Source organism: Nesoenas mayeri, assembly GCF_963082525.1.
Source record: "Nesoenas mayeri genome assembly, chromosome: Z".
Classification (NCBI taxonomy): domain Eukaryota; kingdom Metazoa; phylum Chordata; class Aves; order Columbiformes; family Columbidae; genus Nesoenas; species Nesoenas mayeri.
Window position 1 is genome coordinate 13,494,893 of NC_137542.1, and position 19,124 is coordinate 13,514,016.

Genomic DNA, 19,124 nt, shown 5'->3' on the forward strand with positions numbered 1-19,124 from the left:
TGCTCCCTGCTGGGGCCAGACCACGTTCCTTTGACCACTGTTACAGAAACAGGGCAAAGGAACATAGATGAAGCCTCACCCAGCACTGCCTCTGCCAGTCTCCTGTGTCTTCAGACAGGACACAGCTCCTCCAGAAGTGGATGAGAAGGAGGGTTCAGTCTTCCCTAAGGCTGCATCTGAGATGAATTGTCTGAGGGAGGTGTCCAGGCTGCTTTTTCATGGTCTTAACCCCTGGGAGTGATGTTTTGTGGCCTTTTGTATCTCTCTCCACCCTCACCTTTGCAGATCATCTAGGGCCCTTGCCAGAGGCAGCCAAGACTAAATCCAACTGGTGTTAATGATCCATCTCAGGTCCTAAAGGTGGGGGACCCTGCAGGCTGGGCTTCTGCAGTCTCTGTGAGCCACTTCTCTTTCTTGGCCATGTCCTCATATGGTCATTATGTCATCTAATATCAGCTGTTGTCTCTCATTTATTTCTCTGGGGAAGGCCACCAGGCTCAGTCATGGCCCCTCATGAGGCTCTCTCTCCTGGTAGATTTGTGGTTGGCACCTTCAGCAGCCACCAAATAACTGTCATTTGGGGGAATGTGTTCTGCATCTATGCAGTGGTGAAGTGGCACAACTGACTCATGCAGCATTAAGTCACCACAGTGGGAGGGATGACTCAGCTGACTGTCGTGCAAGTTACAGTCCTGTACATAGAAAATGTGGATCTTCACAGGACATGTCCTTCAGAGGTCCTGCAAGACTTCAACAAGCAGCTGGCTCATACTAGCAGGACATCAATGGAGCGCTTTAATCAGAAGGGAGCCCTGGAGCACTCTTAACATATCCACTGATCAAAGCAGGCTAAGCCCAGCATCAGGTGGCATTGTTTTGAGCCTTATCAGCTTGGGTTTGGAGTATCTCCAAGACCAGAGACCCTACCAGCCCCTCTGGTCCCCAGCTGCACCCCTCCTGCAAGGAAGCAGCTTTCCCTTGCATCCAAACAGCTTTTAACCTGTGCCAACCCTTTGCCCAGATGATGGTGAAGTAAACGTGTACTTTCACCTTCCCATGCACCCTCGCCCTTGGGTGCACAGGAACAGCAGCGAGACGTGAGGCCATAAGGCAGCGTGTGCCCATTGGGAAGGGGTCTTTGGGGCGTAGAGGCAGCTAGGAGCTCACTGCACGGGGAAACAGCAAGGAAACCCAAGTCTGTGTTGGATCTGGAGATGATACAGAAAATAAGGGCTTCCTGAAACTCAGTCCTGCCTCATTTACCCTTCTGCCCTGCCTAGCTGCTTGCTGTGGGGCTGGCAGGAGAGATGGCATCAGAGATGGGGCTTTCTGACAGTCTTCCACAGGCAGCAGAGCCAGGGCTGGTCTTGCCCTGCAGTCCCAGCTGCTGGCAGTGGGTTCGAGCTGTGTCTCCCAGGCTGTGGTTTGTCCTGTGGCTGATTTTCTCTAGGGCTAGCAGAAACTGGTTTGCAAAAGGGAGTATGAGTTGATGACTGTGGTTTCCATGGTAACCTGTAGGCATGAGTCAGCATCTCCCTGCTGCGGTGGCCATGAATGCAGAACTGCCTGTCCCCAGCTTTGCTCCAGGCATGGCACCCAAAAAGGCAGTGCTGGGGCAGGAGATGGGCGGTGTGTATAAGGTCTGAGTGCCCCTGAGCGTAAGAAATATGTCAAATAGGATCCACCATTTTTTCTGCCAGCTAATTGTGGGGATCCCTTTTGCAGAATGCGGATTGTCCATGCACACCTGAAGGACACATGCTCTGCTTAACATGAAGGTCCCCTTAGCTTCCTCCAAGCATATCTGTGCTCTTGCCATGTGCTGGCTGGGGGCTACAACTGTGCAAAATGCTTTGTCCAGATGCACACTGGCTCAGACCTGTAGGCCAGAGCAATGAGAAAGCTCCTTCCTTATGCACAGAGATTACTATCTTGGTCTTTGCAGCTGCAACTTGAGAGCAAGAGTCACCAGTGTGAAGGACTAACAAGCACCACTGTGTGCTCTATATGTGACCCGCTGCAGCACGGAGCAGGGAGCTGCAAGTTACCATAGGAGCAGCAATGCAAACTCCTTCTGTGTTCGTGGGAGTCAGAGGGCAGTTCAGCTCCCAGGCGATTCACCAAGCAGCCCTGGCCTAGGAGCATCTGTTTTGAAGAGGGAGCAGAAGGGTCAGGAGAAAGTCTGTCTGGAAGGGCAGGGCTTCACCCAGCATGCACCCACCCATGCTGTGCCTCCCCCCTAGGCTGTGCATCCAGCGAGTATCCTTGGTGGTCTCTTTCTAGGGTTTGGGTGCCAGAAGAGGTTTGGTGTCTCTGTTCAAGAAGTGCAAGGGGCCAAAGCCAAGCCAGTAATAAACAGAGTGGCTATTTCCCCTCCCTGGGCCAGGAAAAGGCATTATCACCACTATTCATCTGAGCGCTCCCAAGCTTCCTGGCATTCAAGGTAAGCTTCAGTCCTACATGTGCAGCAAAATACGTTTTCTTCTGAAACAAATAAATAAACTGAACAGCAGGGTCAATTATATTGTCAAGCAGGCATTCTTTTATTAACAGCACTGGGGAACAGTGCTAGGGAACACTGGGGATCATCCTCCATAAGTACTTCAAGGACTGGATGCTCTTGTGTTGCTTATATTCACACAATTATTGCATATTCATTACATTTTTTTGAATTTTTAGCATACAATACATCTATAATCATAAAGTTAGTATGAAGTTAGTTATAATTTATTAGTTTCTTACTTACAATCCATCTATTAATTACTAGTCAAATAAAGCTTCTAAACAATGTATTACTTAATCTTCTGTCTCATTATTCTAATGCAGAAGGATCTAAAACTTTAAAAATGTCCCTTCATTTTACAGGTGGTTAGAAAGCATTTATCATGTCAATTGGTTGATGATGGGTATGCCTTTGTAACCTAATCACATTATTTATACATTAATTTAGCAGCTTCACTTCTGGCGGAGGGCTGAAGTATTCAGTCCCCACCCACAAATTGTGTGAACAGGTTAAAATTATCAGTTCATTGTCCCTTCCTGGGAAGCAGATCTGGGTGACAAATGGCACTTTGGGGACATGGGGAATTCCCCCAGTGTTGCTTTATGTATTCCATTTTGAGACCATTAAGTGCTGTGTAAATACTGATGTGCTCAGAGCAAGCTGTCCTTGAAATGTGACACTCCTCGGAGACAGGTTGTGTGCTTCCTCCAGGTGCATCGCAGGGTTGCTAGCAGGAACCAGCCCAAACAAACTGCAAGGTGGAAAAACCTGTCCCATGGCCATCCCCTGAGGCACTGCTGCCCCCCAACCCCTGCCACTGTGGTCCCTGTCCCTCTCTGCTGTGAGTTTAAGGGACTGTGTCCCTCAGCCTGCTGGTTTCACATTTCCCCGTGCCCAAAGCCGCGGCCAAACTCCTCTGAACTCCCATAACCTGCGAGCAGTCTCCTTGCCCCATCTGCTGCAGAGAATATCTGTCCCAAACACAAGCCAAGCCTGCCCTTGGGGCCAGAACAGCGCAGGCTCCTCTCGCCACTGCAGCCACAGCTCCCAGTACTTATCATCTGCCTCGGAATACCTTTGTAGATCTCTGTGTTTGCAGTGAAGGGAAGCTAATTTGTTTCCTGGAGGCTGCCCAAAAATGTTACAACTCAGGCTTTCTCTGCCATAGGATTTTGGTGTTGTGCAGGGTGTTGTTTCTCTTCTGTGTGTTGACCCACAGGGCTGACCCTCCTATGTGGGGGTTTGGCCCTCCACAACTACTCAGATTTGCATGAAGCCATGAAAATGGCGGTTCCCTAGCTCAGCAACCTTATTCTCTGTCCTGTGGTCCAATGCAAGATGTCTCTGCTGCCATTTTACATATCAGGTCCTTGCAGAAATGCATACATGAACAGCAACACAAATCATCTTCAGGATGATATTTTGCCAGGTACGGTAGATCCAGGGTAAGATACACACAGATGTTGCTCCAGATGCAGTGTGGACCCACAGCATGATGGGCAGGTGAGAATGTGAACATGATCAAGGGTTTCAGCTTCTACTCCATACCCATGCTGCCTGGCTTTTTGAGCATCCCACATGCTGTTTCCCTTCTCTTGCTCACCTGATGAGGTCAGTCTGCTGTTCAAAAAACTTGCCCTTTTTTTTAAAGGGCCTTCCTGGTGCATGAAGTGCCTCTATGGCTGAAGAAAAAACCCACAGCCCACGGGAAGCAGCACAGCTTTGTAGCAGGCAGATTTTGGGGGTCCTGGCAGCAGTGCTTCCAGGCTGTCTGGCACATAGACATTTCATGGTCTCTGCCAGCACTCTTTGTGCATGCATAGTGACAGGCGTGAATGTCTCTCCTTCAGTCTGCCCAAGGTTTCAGAGGTGGAGAGGTGTTTTGTATACGCTGTGCCATGGCTCTGTCCTGTCCATGAGCTGCTTCGAGAGTCTTCTCCTCCCTGGAAATGTGGGAGATGAGTCCCTGATCTGTGACATCGATCTGCTCTCTAGGCACGCTATTGCTGGCACCAAGCTGAGGTTGAGAGCACAGCTGCTCGGTTCAGTGCCAACAGCTCTTTCCTCCATCGAGTCCTCTCCAGGTCAGGATGTTGCCTGTGTACTTTATTTGCAACTATCTCTCAAGGGAAGTAAGATGTCAAGGAGCTGTGCAGGGGTGAAACTTGTACAACCATGGCATGGCCCCTTTCCCTCCCTTGACTCTTGACTACCTGGTGTGTGGTTTTCAGCCCAAAGACCAGTTTCCCTCTCATTGTGCTCAAACACAGGCCAGGAGCCCCTTGACTGTCCTCCAAAACCCCCATGCTCACAGGCCCATCTGTGATTGCATGGCTTCCCTCAACCAGCATAGTTATGAATGTGTTAGTGGACAATAACACAAAATAGAACATGGTGGCCGCCAGAGAGAGCAAAACATGCCAAAGGGCTTGGCGGTGCTGCTGCCAGATCCCTTCTGCTGAGCTGCAGTCCTTCTGCCATAGGACCCACTTTCTCCTTTGGCTTCCACAGTCCTGAAACCAGGATTGGGGGCTGGAACTTGGGGTGGCAGGTGTGGAGGGAGTGGGTTGCTTGCTGTGTCACCACCACTGTGCAGTGAAGTGCTGAACCGTAGAAGGACTATAAGTGATGGGACAACATAAACCACAGGCTTAGCAGCTCCAGGACCTGGGCATCGCTTCCCTCAGCCACCCTGGTGGGTGCAAGAGGAGTAAACACTGGCAGCCAGTCACACAGGAGGAGAGCAAGTGCAAGTGGGCCTCTGTGCCCATCCTGCACCCGCATCCTCCCAGATTTCCAGCCTGAAACTGTTCAGGAGAGGAATTTCCAAAAGAAACGTTGCTATTTGAGGAATGCAGCAGAGAGGGAAGAAATAATCACAACAGAGATAAGGAGAAGTCTGTCGACTTGACAGCTTCACCAAACAAGCTCCTCTGGCTCTGACTGGTTTAGGACAGGACTCTGCAGCCCGGAGAGCTGCATTACCATCAGCTTTGTAGGTAGGGGCTGGAGAGGCAGCTCTGGGGCAGATGCAGGGAAAGAAGAAAGATACCAGAGGGGTCTGGCCATTTGGGGTGGCAGCCGTTCCCATATCCTCTGCGTGTGAGCCACCTCGGGTCCTCTGCTTGACAGCCATCCCACAGGCTTCCCTCTGGCTTTGTGGTCACAAGGCTGTTTCACTAAGAGCACACGCAGGTTTCTTGCATCTCCTCAGAAAGCCATACAGTTGTCCTGCCCCGTCCTTCCAGCAGGATTTTTTGGGGCTTATCTGCTTTCCTCCCTCTCCTGGGCTGTGTTGTGCTCAGCTGCCGAAATTCCCCCGTCCTTGCCACTGCTCCCCTTGGGGACCAGCTCTGTTTAATATCTATCTGGCCACGTGGCACTCCTCTGGCAGACTGCTGAAAGCCTTGTATAAATGTTCTGCTGGAAAACATCCCAGGTCCAGGGTCTAGTCCCCTCCTCCCAGGGACAAAGTAAAAAGCTGAATTTGGCTTGCAGTTCAGGAAGAACTGGTTTGCTAAAACCAGATGTCTGCATCCACTTTTGCTGACCCCATGCTGGGGCTTTCGCACCTGATGCTTTCGGAGAGGCTGTTCTCTGGCTGACAGGCAGTAAAGGATTTGGCAGAGCTACAGTTGTTCTTCCAGGGTTGTGCACATATATGGCTTGGCAAATAAATGGTAAGAGAAAATAGGTCCCCTGGCTGGACAGCCTGCAGAAGGAAAGAAGGACAGACTGTGCTTGGGCAGGTGGATTCACAGCATTCACCTGGCTGTTCCTGACACACTGAAGTCATGGGGCTCCTTCTGTGCACCCAGAAATGAAGGGAATGTCCTGAGTGTTGAGACCTGGCAAGAGTGTGCAGACAAGATTAGGAATTAAAAAATACATCGTTTCAAAATGAAATCGTCCACCCAGAGGAATAGCCTCAGATGTGCAGGTCTGTCCCAGCTCACAGGTGTGCTGAGCTTTGCTTGTCAACCCTGCACCATGTGAGCATCCTGCAGTTGTTGGTCATTTTAATTCACTGCCATGCCAAACTTGCTCAGCACTTTCATCTCTGACAAAAGAGTTGTGAGGGTTTAAAACAGAAAATGCAGTTGGCCAGGAAAGACCCCTGACCCCTGCAGGTAACTGGCTCCACAGCCTAAGCTCTGGTTTGTAGTCTCTTTTACAAGGCAGAGCTGCAGAAGTTACCTGCAAAGTTGTCAATGCTTCCTCCCCAGAGACATGCTCAGTGTCAGGGAAAAAAAAAGCAGCAAAGCAGAGATCTTACTGATGGAAAGACTGAAGGCCAGAGCGAACTACTGGAGCCTTCCCTTTTGCTGTGCTGTGGCTGAGCAGGGCTCAGAGATGGTCTCTACCTTTTGGATGTACAGCACAAGGTAATCTTCCTGCTGTGGCACTCCTTGCTCATTTCTGCAGCCTCTTTGAGTATGTATGTTTCCTTGTTCCTCTGGAAATACAAACAGCCACCAAGTGCTTTTCCTAACAGGGCTGAAGCAAGATCCTTCTTTTCCTTACACTGTTACCCACTTGCTTGCAGATGAAGGTTGCATTATCCCCGTTAACTGCAGCACAAAGAGCTCATGGTGTTACCGACAGATACACTTCAGTCTCTCTGCAATACTGCTTTCCAAGTCAGATCTCACATCTGGCATTACTGGCCTCTGGTTGCATTTCTGTCATTCATTAATTAAAGTCAGTTTCACCAGACTGCAATCATTTATTCAGATTCAGAGCATCCTGCAACAGAGAGCCTTTATTTGCTATGCCACCATATTTCTGCCATCTGCAAACGTCATGAAGGTTTTGTAACAGCTGCTTTTCGAAAGGTCACTGAACCACTTTTTAAGCTCTGTTTCTTTTGCATAAGGCATGGGTCTTATCAAAGCATCCAGTGATGTTAAGTCAAAAATTCTTTGAGGAAATCAAATTATGTAACAGAAACACCGTTCCCTTTATTGGACTGAAGAAATAATCCTGTTCTACTTTGTTTTGTTTTGAAGGAAGAAAAATAGAAGAAAACAAGTGTGTTTGACAATGCTGTGCCTCACAGCTGACTTCAATAGCTGTTTTCAGCTACATTTTTGATCCTGAGTGCCAAACTGATGGTTGAGTAAGTGGCCAATCGTTCTCTTGCCCTTACTACTTCTACCTTTATGCTGGAAATACTGTACTGGTTTTCTTTTTCTGCAAGGGACTGCAACAAAAATGCTGGCTGGTGTGGACAGAGAGTGCATGGGCGCAGAAGCCCCTGCAAGATCGAGCGCCAGAAGCAGCCATGGGATGGGCAGCCACGGATGGCACCCACACTAGCTGATTACAGGCGTACTACTGCTTTCCAGATAACCCCAAAACCAGGGACTGTCTCAAATACGTGACAGCCTAAAGCAGGCTATACTGAAGCCATTAAAAATACTGATGAGAATAGGGTAGGAGACATAAAGCATCCCAATAAAGGGACAAAAGGTGTCAAGAACACCTTAATGGTTCCCAAAAGAGGTGCAGTATGGAGAGAGAGGAGATCATGGTCACAATCAGCTCCTAATGGGTGCAAAAAGTCAAGACTCAAAGGCAACACACAGTTCCCAAGGTAACAACCCAGGAGTCGTGACAAAACCTCAGTAGCAAGTGTCCCTTTTATTCTTCATCACCATTAAGTGTCCTTGGACAGACTGCTTCCATTTTGGTGCTTGCATCCTGGACAGACCACTCAGATGCTCCTATCTTGGAGTAACGGGATGTGGGGGTTGGCAGTGAGGAAACCAGCTTAGTTTCAAAATAAATATTCCCTGTTCCCATAGGGTCCCACAGTGAGTTTTGCTGCGTTGTTGCAAGATGAGGTTTTGCCAATGTTTTCGTCGTACTCTCTGACTCCCGATTTGCTTTTCTACCATCTGCAGTTGTCACCTGAGGCTCCACCAGGAAGGACATTGCTGCTGCAGCTAACAGTCCCAGTCCTTACACTAAAACAGCAAACGCTCACTGCACCAAGACCCTGTCCTGGCTCACTGTACTTGTTGCCAGTTTGCCACAACTGCTTACTGTGTGAACTGGCCTGCAGTACCTGATGTCTCTTGTTATTAATGTGTGATACAAGTGTGATAGCAGTAGAGGCCTTGGAAGTTTTGGAACAGGTCAAAAGCAGAGACTCCAGGACTGTGAATAACTCCCTGGTGCTCCTTTAGGTGTGCATCCTCCAAAGCTGGGAAAAGCCTATGTTAAGTGTACCAAAGACAAGCAGCAGTAGCAGCTGAGCAGTGAGAAACACATCTGAGCAACGGGGTCAGGCACCTGCTGCGGTGTGGGAAAGCAGCAGCTGCCCGCGCCGTACAGGGAATGGGGTGGAGGACGAGGCCTAAGAGCTGTCTAGAAATTCAGATGCCTTGGAGAAGTGCCAGGATGCTGAATGTGGCATGTTTCCAGGGGTTCCTGTCCTCAGAATCACTGCTGCGGGATGGCTGCAGGGCTGTGGGTGCCTCAGCTCCGTGCAGCCCCTGGAGACCACATGCAGCCACAGAGCAGCTGAGGCTGGAAGGGACCTCTGTAGATCATCTGGTCCAACTCTGCTGCTCAAGCAAGGCCACCTAGACCCATGTCCAAATGGCATTTGAACATGTCTCACTATCTACCTGATTGGAAGCCCTAACAAAACCCTCTTGAGCTGCCCGTGTCATGCAGGCTGGTGCATGGTGCTCCAAGTGTGTCTGAGCATGGGGTTTTGTGTACATTCCTCCTATCTAATGCTCCAGTCCTCAATGAAGCTTTATTATGTATAAGCCCAATGTGTCTAATCACAACTTTGGGCAGCATTATAATCTAGTACCTGTGGGACAGAGCACTCTTTAGAAGAATCTTTCAAAGTTGGGCCAGTGGCAGTGTTTTAGACACAGTGATTTTCGAAGCAGCCAGTTTTGCAGACGGCAAACTCCCATGCATAATGTTGTGCCAACAGGGTACAGCCTTGTTGTTTGCAGTTGCCACCACTGACTCTGATGTTCAGCTGCCCTTTACACATTAGGGGTTTGTACCCTCACTGATTTCACACTACCCCTGTTATCACCTGGCTTCTTGTCCACCAGAAATTCCTATTTCAGTGAGATCACAGATTTGAGGGCTGCTAGGTGGACATCACTGAGCAATCCCAGTTTCCACGCATGTTCCCCACATTATCTGGGCAGTCCTTGTTATAAAAACAAGGCATGTTGGGACCTTGTCTCTGTAGGATTTCTGGTGAGAGGTATCACAATGTTCATGCAAGTTAGAGGTAACCAAACTACAGTCAGTTACTGCCTCAGCAACTGTGTTTTCTAAGAGAATGATGTTTTAGAATGATTTAGGCAGGGAAGGATCTCTGGAGGTGTCTTGCTCAATCCCTTTGATCAAAGCCAGGGTGACTCTGAATTCATATTGGGTCACTCAGGGGTTTGTCCAGGTGGGGTGGAAGCTGTAGTCTTCACCTTACTATTGCTCCTGAGACATCCAACCCACTCCCTCAGCTTTGTGTTCTGTTCTAATGCTCCTGCTTACACCTGGAAAACATGTTGAAAACTTTAAGCAGCTGCATGAAAAAGCAAGTTGCACAGACACAAGCAGAAAGTCAGTGTTTTCTACCTGAAATGGGAAAAACTCAGACATTTTGAGAGCACAGCTGCATCCGTGGACTTGTTTCACCTCCACACGCCATCTCACCTGTGTCACTGATGTCCTCACACAGCCTTGGCACTCCTTCTCTCGAGCATGTCCCCAGACATGGATGCTGAGTGAGTGGATGCATGAACTGCACGTAGACCCCAGTGCCTGGGTTGAGCTTAACTCTGCCTTCTCTGTAAGAACAACACATCTGCTGTGGTCATGCTGCTGTCAGAAAGGCAAAGAAATTGGACCACCAACAGAAAAATAATATCTTTTCCCCTCAAAGCTGGTTTTCTCCAGCACTGGTCTTCTCTCTGGCGTGTCAAGCTCTTCCTTGGGCGCACATATCTCCTGAGAGAATTTCTGGAAATGGGGATGACAATAGTTATCCTGCAGAGACATCTCCTCCCAGGCTGCTGGAACACATCCTGGCTCCGCAGTGATGCTCTGACCCCAGACCCCCTTCACCAGCACCACTCTTCCCTGCGAGGACTCGCATCAGTGCGTTTCCCTTAGAGAGGCCGCTAAATCCCATGGGAAAGAGATAAGGTGATGGTGACTTTTTTCTTTTGTTTTTTCTTTTTTTTTTTTTTTTTTTCCTGTTCCAGATTGTGGTTTGGAAAAAGAAAACTGGGGCATTTGATTGGTGGGGTTCTGCTGTGGGATGACTTCTGAGCCTTGTCTCTGTTTCACATGGGAGTCTGCCAATGTTTTCCATTTTTTGACCGAGCTGTTTATTCTCCCTCTCAAGAGAAAGCTGAAGAGTGTAAAAATCCCCAGGCTGTAAGCTCTTATTGCAATGTCCTATGTGCCAGCAGCCAGCACCTCCACAGACGCCTGGAAGAAATGCTCCCAGACATGGGCTTAGCATCCCTTTGCCAGCTCTGGGTGAGTTGGACCCAAGCGTGGAAAGCTTGACAGCTCCTCCCTTTCTCTCTTGCAGCTGGGCAGACGCTCACAGTGGTGAATACCATGCTGAGTTTTGGCTTCTGAAACACAGTGCAAAGCGGGTTTGGAAAGCACAGGCAACCCTTTGGCTCCATGCTCTTTCTCTGGCAGCACCCTGCAGGTTTCTCCAGGCTTGCTGGCATCATGCATGGCCCAAGCTCATGGCCACCAAAGCAGCAGTGTCCTTTTGCACGGGGACTGTGCTCTCCCACTGCTCCCGAGGGGCTGGTTTGTTTCTGTATTGGTCACACAGCTGGGGAACTGCTGACTGCATCCTGAAAGCTCCCAAGGATGGAGACCCACCGCCCCCCAACACTGTGCTGTTCTAGGGCTGCAGCACCCTCCAGGGGAAGGGGTTTCTCACACTGTCCATTATGAATCTCCCAAGCCTTCCCTTCTGCAAGAAGACAGGGAATTTTGGTAGAAGTCTTGCTTGACTAAAATGGAGGTTCTTGCACTAAAATGCAAACAAAAAAAAAGGATGCATGTAAGAATGGGAAACACAATAGACAGCAAAACAATGTGATAAATATTGCTTGCTTGGATACTTACAAGGTGGTATCTGGCAGGTCTGAGACCACCTACAGCTCAGACTAGTGAGTGTCATCAAGGGTAGTACAACAGGACTCTACAGGCATGGTAGGAGTTGGGGAATATGCTTGTCCACTGACAGATGGAGGAGATAGCACGATGCTGGACAATATGGAAAAGACTACAATGATCAATGGATTTTTATAGCCTTTCCACAGGCAAAGCCTGCTCCCAGATATCTGCATTCACCAGCATGGTTTGGGAAGGAGATGGGAAGGCCGAATGTGAGGTTTGAGGAGTGCTTAGGTAAGCTGGACCCTACTCCTGTCTACTGGAGTGGATGGCACTGCCCCATAGGAGCTAACAGCGCTGGCTGATGTGAGTGAAGCTGCTGTCAGTCATGGTGGGATATCATGGCAACTGGGAACAGCAGTCAGTAGTCTTTAAGCAACATCTCCATCCTTGGAAAAGTCATGGAGCAAGACTTCTTGGAGATCATTTTCAAGCATGTGAACAGCAGGAAGGTAAGCAGGAAAAGTCCACATGTCCAGGCTTTGGACTTAACCCCAGTCCCTTGTTTACCCGACTCGGTTCTTCACTGCAAGACCTAGTGCAGGCTTGAGAATCCAGTCAGCTCTGACTCTGCAGAGATCTTGTCTCTGCACAGTAATATCTGTGTTGCTGGTAGTAACATCAAGAGCAGTGGACAGAAAACAGGCTCCTGGAGTGGGGCTGTTGACTCAGATAGACAGAAAACAGAAGTCTTGTACGGGTGCATCGTCCTCAAATGCACAGGCATCCTGCAAACAGGACGTAGGAAAATAAGAATGGATCCAGTGTCAGCACTGCTGTGCTTGAGATGCAGAGCAAGAGCAAAGGGCGATCACACCCACTTCAGACTCCTTCCAAAAGGGTGAAAAGGGCCATTAACTCCAGCTTAGTCCTCTTCTTCCTTCTAACAGCATCCCTTTTTTTTTTTTTCCCCCCCCTTATGCACCGGGAAACTGCAACATGTAGCACAGTAAAAATGTGGGATAAATGTCAGAGATCTCTGCTCACCCATCCTGGTCATTGGCAGGCAGGTGGAGCTGGAGCTGGGACAGGAAGTCTGCTAGAGCAAGTATGGTCTCATAACAAAAGAGTCAAGGGATTCTTTACAAGCCACACGCTGATCTTATGCAGAAGAAGCCTTGCTAACCAGTGGGAAGAAGGGTGAAATCCTACTGACACTTCTCAGCTGCTTCTGTCAGCAAGGGACAAAATTTCCACACAGGGCTTCTTCCAGACACTGAGCTGGGTGACTCTTGCCCATTCCTCACCCTTGAGCAGAAGAGGGGAGAAACAGCTCAATACCCTGGGGACAGAAGTAGGAGAAAATGGAAGGTCCCTCTCAGATGATTTTTCTGCCTGTAGATGCCAAACTTTGAATCATGAGAAGAAAACACCCACAATTCCTGTGCAATGGCTTTCAGGGTCCAAAAGCCAATGAAGGGTGCCATAGGGACCACCTATGTCCCTGTCCAAGAGTCTGCTGCACCCCGGTCTGCTGGCAACTTCCATATGATGCTCTGACACTGTCCTCGGTGTCCCAGTAGCCAGCTCTGGAGAGATGAAACAGGCAGAGGCCACTGTCCTCTTCCAGAGCCCTCGGTCTTCAGAACACAGCTCTGAGAAACCGTAGGAGCTTGGTGATGTTCTGGCCCCTGTGCCAGCTGGGCTCCAGAGGCTGGTAGCTGGTCCCAGCTGGAACAAGCCCACATCTCCCTGGAGGGCCCTGGGGACCTCACACCAGCTGCCTGGCCTTAGCCAGACTCCAGCAGCCAGAAAGATCTCTTCCACAGATACTGTTCTAATGAGAAAGTGCCAAGAACACAGGCAAACGTTTGCATCAGTTTCCCAGGAATGACTTTCCATGTCCACACTCCAGCCAAACCCACAAGCACCCAGGGAGCAAGCAGTCATCTGTCTCCCCCAAGCAGCCAACAGCCTGGATGACGGTTTGCATTCCCTGCCTGCTTTCAGGAGGGGTTTGTATGCTGTCCCCCTACCCACAGGTAAACGAACATCCCTATGGTTTTCTGGTGTCATCTGGGGACTCTTAGATTTATTTCTCTAATGCCAGTAAAAATTCTGCAGTGCAGAAAGCCAGTCAGGGCCGGGGGGGGTGGGATGTGGGGAGGTGATGGGGAGGGTGCAGACAGCAGCCAGAGAGGGGAAAAGCTGGAGAAGGTTAACAGAAGGCGACTAAGGCATGGCCCAGTTACCCCCATCGGCCAGAGATGCACCCAGCCAGAAGGGTAATTCAGAGTAATGCTGCCAGACATCATAACTGAAAATACTTTATTTGACATCAATAGTAAAGTAGGGACATTGGATTATACACCCGTTGATATATAAATGATAAAAATGCAAAAGCAAAATCATCTACAGGAAACGCACAAGACCAGTACACAAGGAACATCCCAGGGAAAAAGCTGCATGCCAGGACCCTCCCTCATCCTAACAAGCAAACAGTAATCCCAAAGAAAGCGAGCACTAGCATTTCCTTTGCAGCCATTTGTTCTGGGTTTCAACCATTATGCACACAGTATCATTTTGAATGTTCCTACTGGTACGGCAGAGGAAAAACCACCACCAACCACAGGTCATGGCCAGAATTCACTTCTGTGCAACATGAGCGTTTGTAGAAAAGGCCCCCAAAAATCCCAGGGAGAGAAATTTCATGGCCAGGTTGAGTCAAGGGCATTTTGTGAGTTCAACCAACACAGTTTACACAGGGACAAAGAGATGTGGAAATCACAGGTCAGCACCGAAGGGTGAAACAAGCGACGAAAGGCAGCTTCGTCTTTCACATGGCTTGTGGCTTTAGCAGTGGAAGAGAAACTAAGCGGCAGCTTCTTGCACCACTAACGTCTCTCTGCTGAAAATGTTTTTCAGGTTTCCTGGTTTTCCAGTTTCCACTTCTACCCTCTTTCAAGGCACCTATGTAGAAACCTTTGATTGCAAGAGCCAGAAACAAGCATTCACACCACCTCCATGACATTCAATGATTTCGGCGTACAGCGAGATAATGAGTTGTTACACTAACGTTTTTCTAATCTTCAGAGAATCCTAAGGCAAGTTTAAAAAAACAAAAACAAAACAAAAAAACCACCCCGAACACACAAACAAACAAAAAATTTAAAAAAACCCCAAACCCAACAACAAACCAATTACAACAGGTAGCCCCTTTGCACAGCCTGTTAGCAGACAGACACTGCTACAGCTGACGGTCCCAATTCTTCAACTTATAAAAGGCTCAGCACAATAGCCAGGTGCTCTCTGCAAAGAGCTAGGATTTCAGTGGAGCCTCAATGGGTTTTGATGCTGATCTGCCACCTGTAGGAGTGGGGCCCTGCTTCTAAGGCACCTTTGAAAAAATTATTGTACCCCTTAGCATCTAAGAGCTGGAGCTTGACCTGCCAAAAACATGCAATATTTTTATGCAACAAGAAGCACAAGAGAGCAGCTCTTAGACACAAGGCTGCTTCCCTGTGCTTCGCTCGTGCTCCATGTGAGCCCAACTTCACTGGCCCACAGCACGACTGGACCAGCATGTCTGGAGAGCAACAACTTTTAAGTGAAGGAGGTGGAACACTTTTTGGAAGTGAGACTGAAAAGTCAGCTAGGTGTCTCCCTAGTAATTAACATCTCCATGCATAGTTTGAGCCACTGCTGGCCTAAGAAGAAACGCACTGTCGCCCGGCCCCTGCAGGATCCCACCCCTGCAGCCCAAGGGTTCAGCAAACCTTCAGGTATGAACAACAGAAAACAAAACAAAACAAAAAGAAACACAAAGCCAAACAAAAAAAAAACCCAAGCCCAAACCAACCAATCAACAAAAATAAACCCCCAAAACACCAAAACAAAACCCAAAACAAAAAACACACCCACAAAAAAAGAAAGGGAGGAGGGCGAGAAAAAAAAAGAGGCAGTGCTGAAGATGATCCCCAATAACAGGAGCAGTGTCCCTGATTTCAATAGCCTTCAGCACAGGCCAAGGAAGTGCAAATTGCTGTGGTCAGAGCTGGTGGCAAAGTACTCCCCAGAAGGAATTCAGTTCTTAGTTCTGGCTGAGAGCTTTAATCGCTTAAACCAGCTCTGAGGGTGTCAGCACTTGAGGTGTTTGTATGGTCACAGGAAGGAAAAGACGGGTGTCTGTACATACAGGTAGTGCCCTGGTGCACTGACAAAAAGTAGTACTCCAAAACGTGCATGTCCCTTAAAGCCCGAGAAAATCAGAAAGGAGTTTCCCGATAGAGGACATGTATTTTAACAGCCTTTAGGTGAAGGCAAATAGATTAGGTGTCAGCCCTGCTGTGAATAGCTCAGCACCGCAGGAGATTTCATGAACAAATATGCAAATATAATACATGGCTTATATATAATGATGCACATAAAAAGCCTACCGGTCTGAAGATAAAGGATGCCTTGAATCATATTCTATTATGCTGCACCCTAGTTTAATCTGGTATTAAATATACTGATGATGATATACAAATTACTTTAAAAAGTTATTAAAATGTTACAACAACAAAAGTAATATGTGAATTCAAGTTTTATGCATGACTTTGCAAGAAAAAAAAGTTCTTAGGAAGCTTCAGACAATGTTTAAATAGCATAGTAACTTTCTACCACCGTTAACAAGTGTCAGCACATTTTAAGGCCATAATTTCATCGTGCAATTAAATCAATTAATCTTTGTTTCCGAAAAAAATAATTCAACAAAACACCTCACCTCCACTCCCCTACCCTCCCCCCCCAAAAAAAACCCCAAAAAACAACAACAAAAAAACCCCAAACAAAACAGGTTGGTGTTGTGCTGAGGCAAAAAGTCACTATTACATCCAGAAGTAAGGTTATCTGAAGCCAGTGGTTTTTCTAGATGCCATCTGTGTAGCTCCCACCTCATGCAGGGAGGACACTGGCAGATTCTGGCTAACTCTGGCTCAACTCACTCAAAGCCGCCTTTGAGACTAAAAATAATAATGACAGTCATTGAATCCAGACTTGATTGTTCAACACTTGCTCTGCACACAGAGAAGATGTCTATTTTGGTCACTATGAGGAAAAAAAGAAAAGATATTGTCTCCATTAAAAAAAAACCAAACTAATGCAAAGAGTAAACGTATACAATTCTAGCAGCATTTTACAGTCCTTCATAAAGTAAAACCAGGAATGAATTAAAAGGAATGTTTCATCCACCTCATTTAAAATATCAAAATAAAATGGGCAGTAATTGCTGATGCATCACAGTTGTAATCAGTAAAATCTAGGTCCAGCAATTAACTCAACATGGGGAGCACTGCAGCAAATAGATCAGATTCAACATTTTCTGGCAAATTAAATATTTACAACTCTTATGTACAGCTTCTGGACTTACAAAACAATGGAGAGCTAGAAAGTTGTGTAAAGTCAAGTTTGGAATGAAAAAAAAAAGCACTTGTCCAAACAATCTGAAGACGCTTTGGCATGCCAAAAGAGGCCCTTATTTTTTGTTCATTGCAACTGTTACAAAACCAGCAGATATAAAGCATCAGTGAGGCCAAGTGTCCTGGGCAACATAGGCAAGGTCTCTCTTGAGTCTGTGATGTTAGCTCTTTGGCGAGCCAATATCCACTGTGATCTTTGTATACAGAGGGTACTTGTCAGTTCTTAACACCTTGTAGAATAATGTATTTAAGCCGTCAGAGCTCATTGTCTCCCTTGTGTGAGCAATTCGGTCAAACCTGCAGAATGGCGAAGGAAAAAAAAAAAACAAAGAAAGAGGAAAAAAAAGTTTAAACAAGCCGAACTTCACAGGACATTTTTATAGCCTCTCAGGCAGCATCTCAGAGTTTTAAGAACATGTGTATTAGTACGGGTACTGTAAACTTCCAGACTGGCCAGCCTGAGCAGCGGGCAAAGGCATCTCTACAGAGTCAAATTTTAGCCAGTAAAAAGCAGCCAGGCTTTTAAATCACACAGGTCCTTTTCCAGCTCTGCACTATTGTACAGGTTTTACACACTAAAGACAAGCTGGAAAGAATTGCTCAGAGGTTAATTCGCTGCATTTAAGAAAAAAAAAAGCGAGAGAGGGACTGGTGCCATAAAAATCTGGGGGAAAGGGTCTGTAATAAGGAAATAAATAAACTGGCTGGAGGAAGGGGGCGAGTTACAGCTTAAGGAACAGAGGTCAGCAAGGGAGGAGATGGCCGCAGGCTTCCTGCCATCAGGCTTTGTGCAGGGCAGAGGAAAGCCAAGCAGCCGGATCGGCAAGGCTAGGGGGCGCCCCTGGAATTTGGTGCGGGCTGGAGGACACACCTTTCGGGGTTGGGTTCGTTCTTGCGGTCCCGGGAATGACGGATCATTCTGCACTTCCCAATGACAGCATCCGGACGCGATATCCCCATGCCTTTAAACACCAGCCTGTAAAAAACAAGTACATTACACATCCATGATAGGTGACGGATGTGGGATGCTCTGCCATACCTTCCCCAAATGACCATTGGTTTTTGCGGTTTTGCCCATCCCTCCCCTTTTTCTTTTAGGATGCAGCTAGCGCAACTGCAGGCTTGCTAACACTGAAAGGGGGGAAGGCCAGTCCCTTTCTGTGCAGGCACATCAGCATGAGAACAAGAGACATCCCCCTGCCAGCACCAAGGATCTGCTAATTCACCACACCCTCACCTGCACTGCCAGCTCCTCCAGTGCCTGCACCAACCTTGCCCCAGGCTGCAGACTGGAATTTGAATGGGAGGCATCTAGTTTGTAACCTATCTGGAAAGCAGCCAGAGGAGCATTCGTTTTTTGTGATGTGAAAACTACAGTGCTGGGTAGAAAACAAAGTGAATGGTGGTGAAGGAGCATGGGGAGGGGGGTATGACACACAGTCAGAGCCACAAGGGTCCCAGTTGGGACTTGCCAGGACAGGGGCAGCCTGTCTTTGTTTGCACGCTCTCTGCAAGGCACCCGCACTTCATGGACACCAATGCTGAAAACACATGTGGTTTCTTCCTTTCTGCATCTCCCTTTTCATTTCTACATAGCATCTTCTGTTCCTCAAAACCTGAGTGCCCCAAAAAGAGAAGTCTACCAACTTGTTCTCAACGTGCTGCCCCACTGGAAGGTTGCTCCTTGCTTGATTTATTGAACAGAATTGCTGAACCTCAGGAGGGTACAAGCACTTTTACGAAGAACCTCCCTGAAACCCAGAAGGGTTTGGAAAGCCCAGAGAAAAGACCACATACCGGTTTTGCCATCGAGAAAAGTGAAGAGGGCTTCCCAAATCACAGTGACTGCCTTGGGGATGCATAGCCATGAAACAGCACAACTCCACATCCCCCTCACCCCAGTATTCAGGGACGGGTGGTCCCTGCCTGCCCTGTGCAAACACCTTCCTCCTGTCTTGCAGTTCTGAGCCTTGCTCAGCTTCCTTTCAGGCAGGAACCGACAGCTCTTGGTGTTATTTAAAGCTGCTCGCAGC

General features: G+C 48.0%; 1 protein-coding gene across 2 annotated transcripts in view; it reads right to left on the bottom strand.

The window, feature by feature from the left end:
- Positions 1-19,124, bottom strand: part of B4GALT1 (beta-1,4-galactosyltransferase 1) — a 202,947-nt gene that overhangs the window by 161,618 nt on the left and 22,205 nt on the right. Inside the window, exons 5-6 of one of the 2 annotated variants that reach the window (XR_013923537.1) lie at positions 17,963-18,067; positions 17,103-17,388 (exon numbers count right to left, since the gene is read on the bottom strand). Coding sequence is in view for 1 of the 2 variants with exons in the window: in XM_080362697.1 (XP_080218823.1) it covers positions 17,253-17,388; positions 17,963-18,067 (241 nt within the window). In the remaining variant the exon portion in view is untranslated. Of the gene's footprint in view, positions 1-13,949; positions 17,389-17,962; positions 18,068-19,124 lie in introns of those variants that run through there. The other variant, XM_080362697.1, reaches the window with a different exon arrangement.